Here is an 18,051-nt window from a genome sequence, read left to right as displayed (position 1 = left end):
CATAAGTTATAAGGAATGTATTGTGATGCAAATTATCTATTTTATTTTGTTTTGCAGCTTTACCATACAATAGTTTATTTGTTACTGCTTTTTAAATTTCTAAATAACAGAATTAAACAGAGCATTTCAGGACTAGCCACTCTATGGCAGTTATACTGACTTGTACATGCATGAGAAAATAGTCATTTTGTAGAAAATAATGTTCACCAATGAATATTAAAACACCTCAGTGTAGAAATACTATGGACTATTGTTTGCATATAGATTTGATTCCAATGCTAGTGTCCTACTCATTTGAATATTTATTCTATTTACAGTGTTTCTGGAAATGGACCAGCATACAAAACCCCGAGGATAGCCATGGAAAAGCAGCTCCAGCAGGGAATTTTTCCAGTTAAGAATGGCAGAAAGATATCCTTCATGAAAAGCTCCCTTCTCAAGGGAAAGAATGTGCCCAGAAGCACCATGGATAAGCAGCGACCAGCCATGCCAAACCGACAACAGCTACAATCAGATAGGAGACACTTGTTTGGGAATATGATAGCACAAACATCTTCAGATCTCAGGAATGAAAACCACAGGACAGGAGTTTCGTTTTCATTTTCAAAAAAAGCCTATCTAAAATTAGAATCATCTGCCTCAGTTTTCAGCGAGAACACAGACGATACACATGATTGTAACAAGTCACCCACCTATAAAATCAAACGAACAGCGGAGAACTGCAAGTGTTGCAGGCTTGCAAACGACGACGGAGACCTTACTAAGGAAGAAGATGTTCTCTCATCAAGCCATCTGGAGGGTGTTTTAAACACCACCTTCTCGATGAACTCTAAAATTTCACAAAACAAACATGGATCTACTAATGAGAGACTGAAAGATTCAGCTGGTACTCAAACAGCTTTCTCTAAGTCTCACTTCCGTGTTTCAGAGAGAGATTTTACTCTTTCCAGCAGAGAAAAAGAAATTAGGAATGCACTGAAGGATACTTCAGGAAGCTATTTTAATCACCCATGCCAAGCAAATGAATGCTCCAGTCCACTAAACGTTTACAAGCACAGTGATAGTAGGTGGTGTGAATGTCTGGATGAGTTTTCACCTTCGGGACCAAGTGAACAAAAGACCCAGCAGGCACATCGAATTCCTAACTCCAGAAAGGAAGACAGAGCAAAGTCTTCAGATAAAGCAGAAAGGGTTTCCAAAAATGTGCACAGACTTTGCAGAGAAGGTTGTCCTCATGATCTGAAATCCAAACCATTGCCTTTCCTCCATGTACAGAGCAAGGATGGTCACACCACTCTACAGTGGCCTACAGAACTTCTCTTCTTTACCAGAACGGAACCTTGCATATCTTACGGCTGTAATCCTTTATATTTTGATTTCAAAGTTTCTCGCACCACAAAGGATGAGCATAATTCTGAGGATGTACAAACAGAGTTGGAGAAGGAGGCTGTAGAAATGAAGACAAAACCAGAGAGCCAAATCTCAAGTTTAATTAAAGAACAAGAAAAATTTACCCAAGATAATCAACCTTTAAAACCAAAGATGATTGTAGCTAACCCAGATTGGGAAAAGTTCCAGAGAAAATACAATCTGGACTATAATGATTCTGACTCCAATGTAAGTGAACATGCTAGTCTAAGAGACTTGGAAATGAAAAGTCCAGAAGTGCCTGCTTACCTTAATGTGTCTCTAAAGGATGGTTTAGAAAACAATAACGCTGATAATATTGAATTGATGGGACCATCAAACATCCACTGGCAAAGTTGCAAAAGGACAGTTCACAATAATGCCTTGGAGGGTCTGTCTTTCTCTCCTCACATTTCAAGAACTAAAAACCATAAGCTAAACCCCTGTAGTCCACAGTCAGAGTTTGAAGAAGAAAACCAACATACCTGGGATTTTAGTCCTTATACATCAGGGGATCACAGTGAATCTGGAAAGGACACAGGTGTAAGCTTAAACAGCTGCAACATCAGCATGGCCAGCAGAGCTTCTTCAACTGGGAAACTAAGTTATGAGAGATATTCTCCAGTGTCAGCTCTGAGGGACCATCCCAGATCTGTGGATGAATCTTTTAGAAATACATCTAGCTGGAGAACCATGTGTACACATCATAGGTGCAAGGGGAGTAGCAGCAGTCAATTGCTCTGCTTTTGTAAAAGAGAATGTAGCTCAGTTGAAAGGCACAAGTGGAAACACAGAAAGCACAATTGCTTCTACATGTCTGATGTGCCTCTAAGCAGTAACTGTACTCCCTCAGAAACTCAGAGACACAGGAATGGTAAGCTATCAGATTCATTTAAAACTAAAAAACGGTCAAAACACAGAGACTGCCACTGCAGAGAAAGGTACAAACTGGGTAAAAATCAACAATTTGCAAGGCCCAACCCCCCAAGTATTTTCTATTGTGATTCTGGCTCTCGGGTTTCCATTGACGGAAATAATGCAAAGACCTTTAATGCCCAGGAACCTGAGCACAGCAAATTGAGCTCTTATTTGAGACAGAGAGCTTACTGCTTAAATAAAAACAAGAAAAGCCAAAAATCTTTAGCCAGCCATCACGTTGGTGGTGTGGGCCAAGTTAAGTGCAGACAATGTAACTCAAGCACCGTCAATTACCTTCTAAGGAACTGTACATGTGGCCATTCAGAAACTACACAGTCAAACATTCCAGATGGAGAAGGGCCATCCTTGACTGCCAAGAGTCTTTTGGAAAGAGTGAAAGCCAAGAAGTGTCAGGAGCAATCAACGAAGTTTGAGATCTCCTCAAACAGTTGTTTAAAAGAATCACAGACTCATTCACAAATTCAATGCACAGCTAAACCTGGATCATCAAGTTTTAACAGAACAATATTGCCTTTTTCAAAGAAGAGACAACACATAGGCAAAAGAAAAAATCATAAAGACAACATGGGTCATAAACCTTCTGACAAAGACAAAGTCAAAATTTCACACAAAGAAAGTTTGGCTATTTTGACAGACACTGAATGTGATCGCTGTCTTTCCAAAGGCATAAATGGTTCAGTGACTGACTCTCATTCTTTAAGCAGAAAAAACAACCAGACAACAAAAGAGCAATCTACATCTTCAATTAGTGAAGTCCAACCTTTCCTTCAAAGCTGTGACCCAGTACCAAATGATTTCCTTGGTGCTTTTCCATCTAATAGCTATACTGGTGTAACTGATTCAACAGAGACCAAAGAGGATCAGATAAATCTAGACTTAGAGGATGTAAGCATGTCTGTAAATCATGTAGAGGGGAATATAAACTCTTACTATGACAGAGCTATGCAGAAGCATGACAAAATAGAAGATGAATTAGAAATGTGTCATAAATCTCTCTCACCCCCTTTAATTCAACAGCCCATAACATTTTCTCCTGATGAAATAGACAAGTACAAGCTCCTCCAGCTACAAGCCCAGCAGCATATGCAGAAGCAGCTCCTGTCGAAGCATCTCCGAGTGTTGCCTGCTGCAGGGTCCACTGCCTCAGCTGTGCAGACAGTTCCAGTTCACCAGCACACATCCATCACCACCATCCACCATACATTTTTACAGCATTTTGCTGTTTCTGCTTCTATAAGTTCTCACAGCAGTGCCCTCCCTGTAGCTCATCTCCACCCTCTGTCACAGCCACATTTTACTCCTATTTCATTTTCAACCATGGCTCCAACCATAATCCCTGGGCACCCTACTTTCCTGGGTCATCCAGTACATTTAGTCGCGGCTGCCCCCTTCCACCCATCACATATGACATTTCAGCCCCTGCCTCCTGCAGCGTTTATTCCCACGTTGTTTGGTCCTCATTTAAACCCAGCCACCACTCCTGTTTTCCACTTGAATCCTTTAATCCAACCAGTGCTACAAGGTCAAGATCTTTACCATCACTCTTGCTCCAGCCAGATGCAACAGTTTAATAGTGTGAAAGAGGCCTTAAATATGGCAGTACACTTGAACTAATAGTTATTACAGCTTGTCTTATGAATAAATAACACCAATTGTTGCTATCTGTAAATCAATGCAGTAACATCCTCTCTCTTGTTATTAAAGTGTTTGAAATTATGGTGCCAATTCCAAATGTAACTAATTCATAAGTATAAACTGAATTATCAGTATTAAAATGGGAGCATTTTAAGAACTTTTTTCTGATAAAAGTAACAGAGCAAATTAAAATAATTTGTGAGAGAAGGGGCTGGAAAATATTAAACACTGGTTTGAGATGAGTTTTGAATTAGTGGTATAAACTGGTAAGAGAAAACATTCTGGTATAACATAAATATTATGAAAAAAACGTAAAATACCCTGTGTTTGAAGTATTTGGTGAATGAGCTCTGAATGAAAGTGAATTTCAGTTTTATTTTTCAAATAATATTAAAATGTCAGTAAAATGAATAAACGATTAAGAAGAACCCCTATTGTTAAATTTTGGCTATGTTACTAATTTTTTGTCTTTTAACACATTTCTCATAGGTCCTAAGAGATATTAAGAGATATTCTGATGGATACAAACTGAAAACAGTTTCACAACTAACTTTATAATTATAGAAATTCTGGAAAGATCATTTTGCTTCACTTCATATGTAACTATATCAAGATAACCTTGTGAGAATCACTAGGATTAAGAATTAAAAATGTTTAAAATTTAGATTAAAAATCATACAAAAGATGCTATTAGTGTTTGATAATCAAAAATAAAATACCCATAGAATAACATTTTACACATATTGGCAATTCCTTCAAACATTATAAGAACACAAACACAAAAAATCAAGTTTTATTTACTTTATTCCATAGAAACTTCATTGTGTTCAGAAATACGAAGCACAAAGCTTAGAAAGAATGAATTTTATGATGGTGAAACAAATCATTATCTGTGTACTCAAATATTCTTTTGAAAGTCTTCTTGGCCCATAGAATTTATACTTCTTATATCACTTATGAACTGTCATCTATTTGATGTATAACTTAATATCTTTATAATTATAAGTGTACATATACTTATATCTCCTGTAGCTATGGCTTTCTCAGAAGTGAGATAAGAGACCAGAATGTATCTTATACCAAATAATGAGGTGATGTAAATTTTGCCCTCTGGGTGGGAAGAACTTTTCTCACTCATCCTTGGAGAAAAGTACCTACATTTCCTAAATACGTATATTTCATTTCAGGCTGGTGAAACACTTATCCCACTTTTTCTCATCCCTAATATCTACAGAGATCAATATTAGTATTCCTCATGTGCTCAGTGAAATCAAGAAGTTTAAATAGGTGATTTTTCATACATGGTATAAAAGATGCATTTGCTGCTGAAGAGACAAGCAGAAGGGGGATAAGTAAATAAATAAATTTAAAATATTAACATAAAGAATGAATTTACTTAAAGTAACATGAAACATTTTTAGATAGGGACTATATAGAATATAGAACTGGGAAAGTTCTGTTTTAAACAAATAAGAAAGAGAGAGAGAGAAAAAAGAAAGAAATTCATCAAAATCCACAGGAATTATTTAACGCTCCCAGATGTACTTTGGCACATGGTTTGGCACATTTTCTTTTATCCATGGAAGTTGATTAATATATTATGTATCAACAAAACTAAATCATGAGCTTGAATATCTGTAAGACCTTTTTTTCCATTTTAAGGATATTTTCTGTTTTATTGTTATTTTGGATTGTTAACAACATAGAATATCGAACATTGTGCTGTATGTATTGTAGTTTTGTTCTCTTTCACTAAATGGATATTAGGCATTGATAGTCAAATGGCATTAAAATAAAACCCAGTAAGCTTGTAAAACAAACAAAAACACATATACTCAAATATAACTTGCATATAGTTCCACAACAGTAACCATGTGCATTTAGAATAAATCATCCTTTAAAGAAAATGAATGGAAACATTATTATATATGTAGATAATACCTTGCCCCCCCCCAAAAAAAAAATCAAACTATGTTGTGGATAATTAATTCCTCGATCAGATATAAAAGATGAAAACAAATCCAAAACAAGGTAATTTTGAACGATCACTAGAAGACTTATTACAGAGAAAACAGAGCACTTGATTAATTTTGTAAATTGCCTTGGAGACAATCTAGGCTAAATCAGTCAACTTTTCTACTGGTCCCTTAGATAGATCATTGTAAGTAGGTAGTTTGGAAGTGTCTACTCCATGCTGCATTAGCAATGATGAAACTGCTCACTGAATAGCCCATCTGATAAAATGACAAGATGTTACCACTTAAACAAAAATCATTTGTACTTGAAGGTAACAGGTATAATGTTGTGGCATCAAATAGAGGAAAGACACAACTAAAATTCCCATTCCATATGATGTGTGAAGTCAGTACCCAGGCTGGAATTCAGTTTCTATTTTATCTTTAGAGGAACGCATGACTGGAAAATTAAAACAGAAAGAATTCTAAATGTATTTTGAATTCTAAACTAGACTCATTAAAATCAATCTCTGATGGATCATATTTTATCACATCCTTTAAAACACATGGTAATAGGTTTGAGCAATTTTCTATTAAATGATAAATTTGCGAGATAAGAGTTTGGTGAGTTTACACTTTATGCGTAGTCATTGGGTCTTCTTTTGCATCTATCCAAGAACCAAGACTAAGTTAAGGAGAAATACTGTTGCGAAGGATTGTAAAATATTTATGCACATGGTGACATTTGTGCTCATTAACACACAGATATGTTATATATTTTGTATCTGAAGATTCAGAATCATTTCAGCATTATATGGCCCCAATGTATTCAATGATACATGATTCACGATATTAAAGTACTTTGTATGGTGATCTAACAAATGAGTAATGTTTATTTCTCAGTTTTTTTCATGGAAAAAATGCAATGGGGCTATAAAATCTGTCCCCTATTGTGCTTTTCAACTTCACTTTTATACATGTTATAAATAATGAAATATGAGAAGTGATTAGACAATAGAGAATGATATACAAAGAAAATTTGAGACTTTGTCTCCCCCATCATACTGTAGTGGGATATTTTTCAGAAATATCTGAAATTTCTTTCTCGCAGACAATGGATTTGATGGTGCCTACTCATGTCAGTCTCTGTCAGGTCTTATTGGGACTTCTGTTACCACTGGATAGAAATATGTTTAAGAAGAAACAATACTGTAATAGACTCCCACTGAACAAAATATTTAATCAGTCAGATTTCAGGATCGATTACAAGCTCTGACTGTCTTTGTAAATGAGGGTTTTTTTTTTCCTATAGAAGCAAGGACAGCAGCAAGGCAATTTTCTAAACATTTAAAAATCCATTGAGTTTTTAATCAGTAACACGCTGCTCTCCAAGCATTCCATAGAGTAAGTAGAGATACCAAGATGGTTTGTAGACAGGAGTACTGGAATATCAAAAGTATTCCAGGATTCTAGATAGAACTAAATGAAATCACCCTCCTAGATGTTAGTAGAGGTGGCTGTCTAAGAAGTTGCTGGGATAACATTGACAACAGTACAAAACCACCGTATAACTCTACATGTTTTTGTTGAAATATTCCTTGGATTTGTAAGGATGATTATCAAATATTCTATAGAAAAACGTGGACATGTCAGGTTCAGCTTTCTAAAACCACCATTTAAAGACCCACATCATCTCACACATCCATATTTACAACTAGCCTAGAGTGAGATAATGATCTAGTTACTCTCTGCCTCAGCAAAGCTAAGGAAGAAGCTTCAGTTAGGTTCTGTGAATTGGATGAACTCCTATGGTAGAATGTTCTCTTGTTGATGAACAGAAATATTATTAAAAAGCAGTGGGTGAGCAGCTTCACGCAAAAGCCAGGGAAATGCATATGTGCTCTTTCTGTCTCAGACAGGAACCACTTCAGAACATGTGTTCTCATGCCAGAAAGTCTGGGTCAGAGGATTTTCAAAGGTTATCATCTCGTTCCAGCGAAAATACTACCCATTTCTTCTTCTATTAGGTGGATAGTTGATGAGGAGGGTTATACTTTGGGAGCTAAAGCTATATTAAAAATAGTAGCAATGCCCTAATGAATTATGTTTAGAATAAGCCAATAATAGAGAGATAAGCTAAAGGGTCTTTCTCATTCTCTGAAGCTATATATAAGAAGAGACAATTCCAATCCAGTTTTTAATTCCTTTCTCAAAGTCATTCCTTTTTTTTGTGACTTACCACCTCTCTTGTATAGCAAGATCAAGTCAATTGGTAGAAACAGACAAAATCCAGGAAATCAGGAAAAATGTAACTAATATGTATGAGTCCATATGTACATTTGTTTGTCTGAATGTTTTCCTAATATACTCTTTATTGTTCAGTTGTAAATTTAAATCTTTGTTGAAAGTAAAAAATGTATTACAGTGTTTTCTTTTTAAAAATAATCACATATTGAGACAATCAACTTCAAGAACAGATTTCTAATCCTGTGCAAAGTAGTCATTTGCTTTAATGGGTGAGAATTTTTTTTAAATAGTTGATATGTATGTTAGTTGTGTAGATGTTTACAGCAAATTCTCACCTTATTTAATCCAAAAATAAATGAAACTGAATGATGGTCTTCAATATGGCATAAGTCAATCTTTTTTTTCTATTCTCTGTTCAAAGCAATTTTGATTATACTATGGGTAAGTTAATTGCACTACTGTACATGCAAAGCAGCCTTTTTAGGTTATTCAATAAATTACGTGGACTATAGTTCAATGCAATAATATTTTTTCAATAAAATGCTTAGTGGTGTAGGATTATTAACCATGTATTTATAAAAAAATTATCCCAAAATATAAGGATTAAAACCAAGTACAATATGATGTGGAAATAATTCTGTATTTTACACTGTTGGACGAAAATGCATTTAACATTTTATTTGTTATTGTATATATTTATAGTATATATTTAAAGGGTTGGATTTCTTAGACTTTTCTTAACACTTGAGTGTTACCAAATAAATCTGTTTTCTCAAACTCAAAATAAATATCACTTAAAAAATTCTACAGATGTATTTGTTGCTGATATATAATACAGATAATAAGTCTTATCTTTTTCTTCAAAAATGTAACCCAATAATAACTCTAACAAAAGTATACTTTTCAGAATGTATTCTCTGACAATATATTATAAACTAAATATCAGTCAGTGTATGTATAATTATTGTAATGTTAATTCTGAAATATTTTAATTGAAAAAATAATTTTACCTTCAAATAACAATTCTGAAAGGGACTCAACTCTGGGAAACACAAATATTACCAATGCTATGAAAATTAACTTGAGATTCCTCTTACTATCATAAATTATTTATTAATTTTAAGTGTTTTTTCTCTATCTCATTTAGGATAGATACATGAACCCTCATTTGCTAGATATTGGTGCTAGTTGTGCCAAATTTCAGACCAGGTGTGCCTTTCATTGTTATTTCTTCCTCTTCCTTCTTCCCCCTCATCCTCTTATCCTTCTTTTACTTCTACTTCTTTGTCCTCCTCTTAACCTCCTCATCATCTTCTTTTCAAACATGCCCCATATCTTCTTCTTCCTGCCCCTCCTCCCCCTTCTGCTTCTTCTCCTTCTCTTTTTCCTTTTCCAGTTTCATATTCTAATTAGAATCAGACTGCCCATCCTCCTGCTTTTGCTTCTAAAGTTCTGGGACTATCTTGGGTATGTGTCACCATGGTGACCTATGCTTGTTTATGAACCACATCACTACCACCCTTTCCTGTCCAACAAGATTTATTCTAGTATAAAAACATAGTGCTCAAGAATTTTTATTTCTTCTTCCCTCATTACACATCTATTAATAGAAACAGAATTCTACAGTATACTTTACCCTAATGTCTGAGTCAAAATATTTCTGATACCCGTCATCTGCAGGATTTCTAATATAGGTTACTAATTTTATGATAAAATGTTCAGTGAACTAATCAAAACTAACTTTTCCCAGATGTGTAAACACACACACCTACCTGACAACATTTATTGGTTATTGCTAGAGTCCTCACGGATTCACTGTCAGCTAAGTCTTCATCTACTATATTATGGGAGTCTCTCTAAGCAGGAGAGTGAGTATTCTAAAAACAGAACACAATAATATAACTAATAATATAATATAACTAGTTATAATAATGCTAATTAGTTACAATATAACTAATTAGTTATAATAATGCTACTTAGTTATAATATAACTAATTAGTTATAATAATATAACTAATTAGATTAAGTTGAGAGTCTGTGGTGTCATGTTCAGCTCATTCTCACCATTCATGTGCAACTTCTGCTTGGTTTGAGCTCTGTTCAGATTCCATATTATTTTGTATCATGGTAATATAGTTTTACTGAGCACCAACGGTAAAGTTTTGTAATTTATTGATTAGATGACATTTTTAGAAATAAACCTACATTTTTTTTCCAAAAAACAGAAATAAACAGTACTTGTTGATTAGCTGATAAGTTATTTCTTGATTTGTAATATTATTATTTCTAATTTAAAATACCCATAGGTTCTAACATTTTTCATTGGTTTAAAATTTATTGATATACTTAACATGTTGATATGCATTTTAAAATATATATCAGTCTGTATATGTATGTATCCTATCACCTTTACAATTCTGGTGATCATTCTATATATAGCAAAATATAGAAAATATATCCACTCTAGGTTGATATTTTTATACTTATCTATATATGATATGCCCACTGCTTCTTATAGTTGGTTACAGACTAGAGAGTGACTCCTGTCATCATTAGATGATACATATTAATTATGTACTAGTTGCAAATCATGCTTATAGCATTATAGAAACTCCCACAGAGCTATTACATATTAAGATAAATAGCAATAAGTGGCAAGGAAATTAGTTCATGGTAGTTTGCTCATAATGATAGAGCGTATCTGAAGTTGAGTCCTCTGTTTTATTGCAAAATCTGTTTATTCCACTACAGGAGCTGATGTAAGAAGTTGCTGACTGATGATTAATATTTATTTGGTTACCCAGCTCAACCATATGTGTTGAAACAAACTGAAAATAAAGAAAGCAATACCTACTTGTATCTGCTAATCTACAATGTCCATTTTAGTTAAGTATACCTTGATATAGACTGGGATATTGTTACAGGTATAGAACTTGTTAAACTGAATAATGTAAAATATGAGGGACGTTCTTAGAAGTGATAATAATAATGGCATATGGATTAAGAAAATGCACACTCAAACATGACTGTCTCTGGAGAAATTGCCCTTTCTGCATCAATCAATTAATACATGGTCACAATTTAACAAAATCTGAGTTCAGAGTGACAGATGAAGCTAATTTCTGAAGTCTCTCTTTGGAGAATCAGTTAAATGTAAAACATATTTACAGTCTGTTATAAATTATCTACAGAAATAGTATCTCACATAAGGAGAGACACTCCAGGGTTCAATGCTACTTAGCTTAATTAATTACTAATTTACTAGTGAGTAATTTATTTAAAGTTTTGCTATTCAGCAATTTTTGCATTTTTTTTCATTGTGAGCAGCTCTTTATTAACTTTTTTCTTATCTACTGTCTCAATTGTTTCAGGATTTTTTTTTCTTTATATAACAAAAGGGTTCTCCCATTGAGGAGTGGAATGCAGTTTGTGAAAACACTTGAACTGAAAATCTAAACTAGCAGAGAAAAGTTACCCTTGATTTCCAATAGGCTCCCCATCAGCACTAGAAAAGTTGATATCAATTAAGTGCGGATGCTAAGTCTTTTGGCACAGCTATGACACAGCTCAAGGTTTCTTTCAGAAGGATTCTAGTGTTTCTCCTAGGAAGACCTGGCTCTGGATTGCAGCACTGGCCTTGATTTTTGTCTTTTAAATTGAGCTGTCTCAGTCTTGGTGGCAGCATGGGGTTGGTCTGTCAGTGCCTATAAAGATGTTTCAGAGCTTCCAGCAGATTTCTGGCATATCCTTGAAGCATTATACAGCCCATCCTGGGCATGCTTCTTCTCCTTCTGTTTCTCAGATGTTCTGCCCCCATCAATTTTCTTCACATACCAATGCTGTCAGAGGTGAGTTGTCACAATTGTTGTGTCAATTGCAGAAAGGCAAATTCAGCTTGAACTCTGACCAATGGCAGTTTTATTCTGCCTGCTGTGAATGTGTGAGTGGCAGCTGCATCCGGATCTAGTAACCAGCTGTGATAGGGAGAAAAAGTCTCATAAATTGAAAAGAATTGGAACCACACAATTACTTTGCTTGCTTGAATCAATGCAGGATTCTGTGCCAAGAAGAAAGTATTCTATTTAGGAGAAAAAGGATCAGCATCCAATGTCAAGAGGATGCCGTGAATGAGCACTTCAGAAGGAAATAGAATTTAATGTTTCAAAGACAAATTTATATATTCAAAATTTGCCCCTGGTGTTCTTGTTATCTCTGTCAACGTGTGTAAACCATATTTATATTAAGATGAAGTACAACAAACACACAGATTCAAGTTAGGGAATATTAATCTATTTATCTCACCCTGTAGCCAAGAAATGACAAAAAATATTATTTGTTTATATTTTCCAGAATTTTCAAACAGTGACACAGTTGAACATTTGTGATTTCACATCCATTTTCATGATTTACTATAATTATTTATTTTTTGTTTACTCTATTGTTGTTTTATTAACATTAAAATTTTGAAAAATGTATCTTTGAATATGCCATAATTTATGGAAGTCTTCCCTTTCGATGGTTAGAGACTTCTTTCCAGTTTTTACTAATATAGATATTGTTTTATTGGTCATTTTCATAAATAACACTTTTTATCATTACTTATATTGGATCTTTTAAGTAAGAATAAAAATACACACATATACATGATTTCTTGTGCTTTTGATACCAAATGCTTTTCAGTGAGTTTTAGTAGGGCAACGATTACAGCAAAAACTTCAGAGTAATGTCCATAATTTGTATGACTCAGCATTATTCTGTCTTTTTTATCATTACCATAATCATCAGCATTCTGTCCAAACTTATATGTCATAATCATTATTATTAGTTATCATATAATAAAATGATTTACTGATTTCTTTCATTATAGAATATTTCTTAGTTATAATTCATATTTTTACGTAACTGTTAATATAGTTTGCAATTAAGAAAGGACACTGTGAGAGCTTGCAGCTAGCCTGATTTAATACACTCCAAATAATGATATACCTTAATTATCATTGCCCTGTTAGTTTTCTACAGGAGACAATTATATTTGTTGTATGTTGTACTTCCAAGGAAGACTCTGAAAAATATCTATATATGCTACATTGCTTTTCCTGGGGAGATATCAAGAAATATCTATTCAATCTAGACAGGATATCAAGAGAGAAATGAAATAATTGTATTTTATTGCAGCATTGTGAATCCACACGTTTATTGCAGTGACTAGTAGAAGCATGGGTGAGGAATTACATATAGGAATATTGTTGGGTCAAAACCAGCTGTATCACCAAAATGACTCGTGTCTCCTCGATAACAAATTATGAGCCCATTGTAACTCAGGTTCTATCTCCTAATCATTTCACCTTTTGTATATTCTAGAACCTCCACAAATAGGTGCAGCTGAGCGACAAGAAAGCTTGGTGGCTCAAGTGAGTGTTTGATGACTGGAAATATTAACTGTCTCTTTATAATTACCATACATCACCATAACAGCAAGTCCAATACACTTTGTTGGTCATCACAATGATTTTTACTCCAAGATGGCTGATTATGTCTTGCCCGAGGAAATATTATCACTACAATAGTCACAGTATGTTTTTCCCTCCTTGCACCCACTTCTATGTCTAGTTACATTACCAGGAATCAAAATTAGTTCTTGGGATCTTGCCTGTTGTCATTATGTCACCTGTATTTCCTATTTTCTAAAAATAAATCATGTCAAACGCATTCATAAATGTGAAAATGCAATTCACCTGTAAGAGAAATTCAAAGCATCTCACTTTTAAAACTTAGAAAGCATTTGTGACTCAGAGACTGTCCTGATACCAATTATTTTGCATGGCTCTTATTTTGTTTAATAATAAATTTATTTTTTTTAATTTTGTTTTACAGGTGGGGATGTTTTGCCTTCATGTATGTCTGTGTACCATGCATGCATTTGAGTGTAAGACACCATCAGGTCCCAACAGAACTGGAGATACAGATAGTAGTAAGCTGCTATATGAAACTGTAGCTTCAAATATCTGTGAACTACCCCATGGGTGCTTGAATTGAACCTGGGTACCTGAAAGAACAACCAGGATTTCTAACCATTTAGACGTCTCTCTAGCCCATGTTTTTAGTTTGAATATATACTATAGATTTGGTGTTGCAAGTTCCCAAAGGCCTAGCTGTTGAAGACTGGCTCCTGAAAGTAGTGCTGTTGAAGGTGATAGAAGGAATTCTTAGAAGGGGAGGGCCATTTGTAAGTTGACTAGGAATGGGATTACAGGAACTATTCCAGGACCTCAACTGCTTCCTATTCATTTCTGTCCTAATCATGAAGTAAACAGCTTGCTACCACCATTCATCAACCTGGCCAGAGACCTGAAGACAATTAGTTTGCCAAATTAAGGACCAGATCTTCCAACATTATAATTATTTTCTTGTAAAATTTTATTTAACTTTTTTATTTTTAATTTTTTAAATTTACTTTTTACTTATTCACCTTACAGACCCCTCACTGCCTACCTTCTGGTCACTTTCTCCCACAATTCTTCCCCCATTCTCCCCTTCTCCTCTGAGGTGGTGGAAGCCCCTCATGGGTAACCTGGAACCCTGGCACTTCAAGTGACAAAGAGACTAGGGGCTTCCTCCCCACTGTGACCAGACAAGGCAATCCACCTTGAAGAATATATCCTACATTCAGGGCAAAGCTTTTGAAATAGCCCCTGCTCCAATTGTTCTGGACCTACATGAAGACTAAGCTACACATCTACTACATATGTTCAGGAAAGTCTAGATTCAGCCTATGTATGTTCTTGGTTTGGTGGTTCAGACTCTGAGAGTCCCAGGAGTACAGGTTAGTTGACTCTATTGATTTTCCTACAGAGTTCCTAGTCCCTTAGAGGCTGCAATCCTCCTCAATAAATTGCTTTTTTCAGGATGTTTTGTTATAGGGATGTAAAGTTGACCGACTCTGATCCCCTATAGGATCTGTCTATGAGATGCTCTGGAACAGTAATGACACGGATTAATAACTTGAAATTTAGAGTATGCTTTAGTTTCTTTCACCTGTGATAATCATCTTGTAAAGTGACTCAAGGGGTCAAATATTTATTTCATCTCACAGTACAAGGAACAGTCCATCACAGTTGGAGATCAAGGCATCAGGTGCTTAGAGGCAGCTACTGACTTTGTACATAAATTCAGAAGAAAGGAGTGAATTCATCCATCACTGGCTTTCTTCACTCTTAAAGAAGATCCCATGCTTAGGGAAAGATCCTGGACATAAGTAAAAGCAGTTTTTCTACCTCAGTTACTCTAATCTAAGTAAACCCTTAGAGATGATCCAGTGGTCCATTGCCATAGTGATTCTAATTTCAGAGAGTGGGAGTCGGGATTGAAGACATGGGTAAGCAGTGTTGAAGTTATAGAAATTTATCTTATCCCTAATTCATGCCTAGTAACTAAAACAAAGATAGCCTTATACAGGAGTATGCTCTTTTTTCACACAAAAATGCTATTTTATTCAATTATATAGTATAATTATCCATTTTTCAATAGTTATGGCAATATTTTATTTTTTATTTATTTCATGTTGAAAAGTTCAATCAAAGATGAAAATGAAGGGCAACAGAGGATCAGATACCTAAAATCCCAACACTCAGGAGGCAGGTGGATTCTGACTTAGAAGCCAACTTTCTTCTGAAATCATAGCGGTCCCCAACTTCAGTCCACTAGTTGAGTGTAAGTATCTGCATCTGTCTCAGTCAGCGGCTTGTTAGGCCTCTTGGAGGGTAGCCTGTCTAGGCTCCTGTCCATTTGATGGCCAAAAGTGCAGGATTAGGTGACCTCATTTGCTCAGCCTCTTGTGGTGATTGTCACTTGGGTCATCCATGTTAATCCTAAAGGTTTCAATACTTTTCTTCCATAGCGTCTTTGAAATTATCCAGTCCCCAAATGGCACATACTGACACGTATGTCGGAAACAAGGCAGGCTGCTCAGCTATCCAGACTTCCTCCAGATCATTGGCCGTGGAGACTAGTATGAGCTGCACACAGCAGCTTGTTGCCATCTTGGGAAGCTCCCGGGATTTAGGCCCTCTGGTCTGGATAGTCCAAAAGTTCAGTTCGGAGTGTATTAACAAACCCCCAAAGAGCGTGTTTGCTGGCAGTGTACCCACTGCAGAGGGGGCGGGGCTCAATTAACGAAAGGCTGCTCATGATCAGAATCTTCCCTTGCTTTCTTTCGATCATATGAGGTAGAACACACTTGATCAATGACACTGTTCCTAAGTAGTTCACCTCTATTAGCACCTTGAAGACATCCAGGTTGGTATCCACAGCAAAGGACAGATGGGCTTCTCCACCATTGTTGACTAGAATGTCAATTCTCCCAAACTCCTGGAGAACAGCTTTGGTAGCGATATCATGGGAACTTGGGTCAGCAAGGTCAAAGGACAAAACCAGTATGTCTTTTTATTTATTGTTGCCATTCTCCAGGCATCTTCTCTTCACCCGCTCCAGCTCCTGCACCCTTTGGGCTGACAGCACCAGAGAGACCCCGAGTTTAGATAACTGAAAAGCCAGCTCCTCACCAATGCTCAAGAGTATGCTCTTAGCATGTGAAACTTATCACAGTTTTAAGAACCTTTTGTGAGAAATCATTGCAATACCTCTGAAAATTATGAGAAATGGTTTTAAATGCATGTGTGTTACATGCAATGCTTGTTACAGTAAGTTACCACCTAGATAATAAATGTGTAATCCTCAGCTACCATTAAAGTTTATTATTATGAAAAGTTCATGTGCTTTGTGACCTATGAATATAAAATGACAATGATAATATATTCTAGCCATTGTTTTAAAAGTTATTTTTATTTTAATTAACCGCTATGCTATTCTATTATGTCTATAAAGGGCTATTTTACAATGTCTTTAAAATATACATTCAGACATTGGTAGATGCAAGGTATTAAAAAGACAAAGATTTATGATGCCTATTACAGTGTCAAAAGGATTTCATTCTGATTCTATTCTAATGAGAACCTTTATTTCCTTGCAGAGACCATCACTTACATAATTACTTTTGAGAGTTGGCTAATCTTGTGTTACCAAAAGTAATACACCATAGTAATGGAAGAAGAGACAAAAGCAATACTAAAGTTTAATACTTGTCTGTTATTGCTATGTTTCTTAGCAGTGGGATCCTTTCAGAAAGTTACCAATAGCCAATGAATGACAGCTGTTTACGTCATAAAAGGACCAATACCTTGTCAACACCCTTTCTCTTACAATTTACTTAACATCTCTTTTTCATCAACTGCCCTCTGTTGCCTGAAATTTTACTAGGAATTTCAAGCTTGAAACATTTGTTTTTACTATGTAAATTTTAAAGAGTGAATTTTGTTAAGGATCCGTACTTAAAAAAAATGGATTTAGCAAACACTTTCTAACTGGCTCATGACTGTTGCAAAAGCACTTTCCATGGCTGGTTGGAGTAGGCAGAAACTTTTGACAGGAAATAATGAAAATTCAGTTAATAGAACGTGTCTATCCCATCCTGTTTACCGGTATATGTAGAGTAAGTCTGATTCCTTTGTAAATGATCCGTCATATATGCTAAATGTCTTTCATAAAAGATGAATTTATAATTCTGACTATCATCAATTTAGTTATTTATGACATCTTCTGAATGAGTGAGAATTGAAATGTGGAAGATTCTGACTCCGATTTTCCTCAAGATTCTGTTTCTTTTCAGGAAACTCCAAAACTTATTTTCTTTCTCCTTTCTCTTGATGCGAATCAAGTGACAGGAACTGACTGGTGCCTGCTAGTCTACCAAATAGATAGGGATGATTGTGGAACCTTGACACTTCAGAAAGTACGCTATGTTACTCTGAGG

At 35.3% G+C, this 18,051-nt stretch overlaps 1 protein-coding gene and 1 pseudogene across 1 annotated transcript in view; one reads left to right on the top strand and one right to left on the bottom strand.

The window, feature by feature from the left end:
- Znf804b (zinc finger protein 804B) overlaps nt 1–3,960 on the top strand; it is a 532,472-nt gene extending 528,512 nt beyond the window's left edge. The window contains exon 4 of the mRNA XM_028776079.1: nt 318–3,960. Within this exon, the coding sequence (XP_028631912.1) occupies nt 318–3,960 (3,643 nt within the window). The remainder of the gene's footprint in view (nt 1–317) is intronic.
- A 12,047-nt stretch (nt 3,961–16,007) lies between these two features.
- LOC114628127 lies at nt 16,008–17,763 on the bottom strand (annotated as a pseudogene).
- Between the last annotated feature and the right edge of the window lie 288 nt (nt 17,764–18,051).

The sequence above is a fragment of the Grammomys surdaster genome, unplaced genomic scaffold (assembly GCF_004785775.1).
Source record: "Grammomys surdaster isolate TR1022 unplaced genomic scaffold, NIH_TR_1.0 264, whole genome shotgun sequence".
Taxonomy (NCBI): Eukaryota; Metazoa; Chordata; class Mammalia; order Rodentia; family Muridae; genus Grammomys; species Grammomys surdaster.
This window is presented reverse-complemented; position numbering and strand designations above follow the sequence as displayed.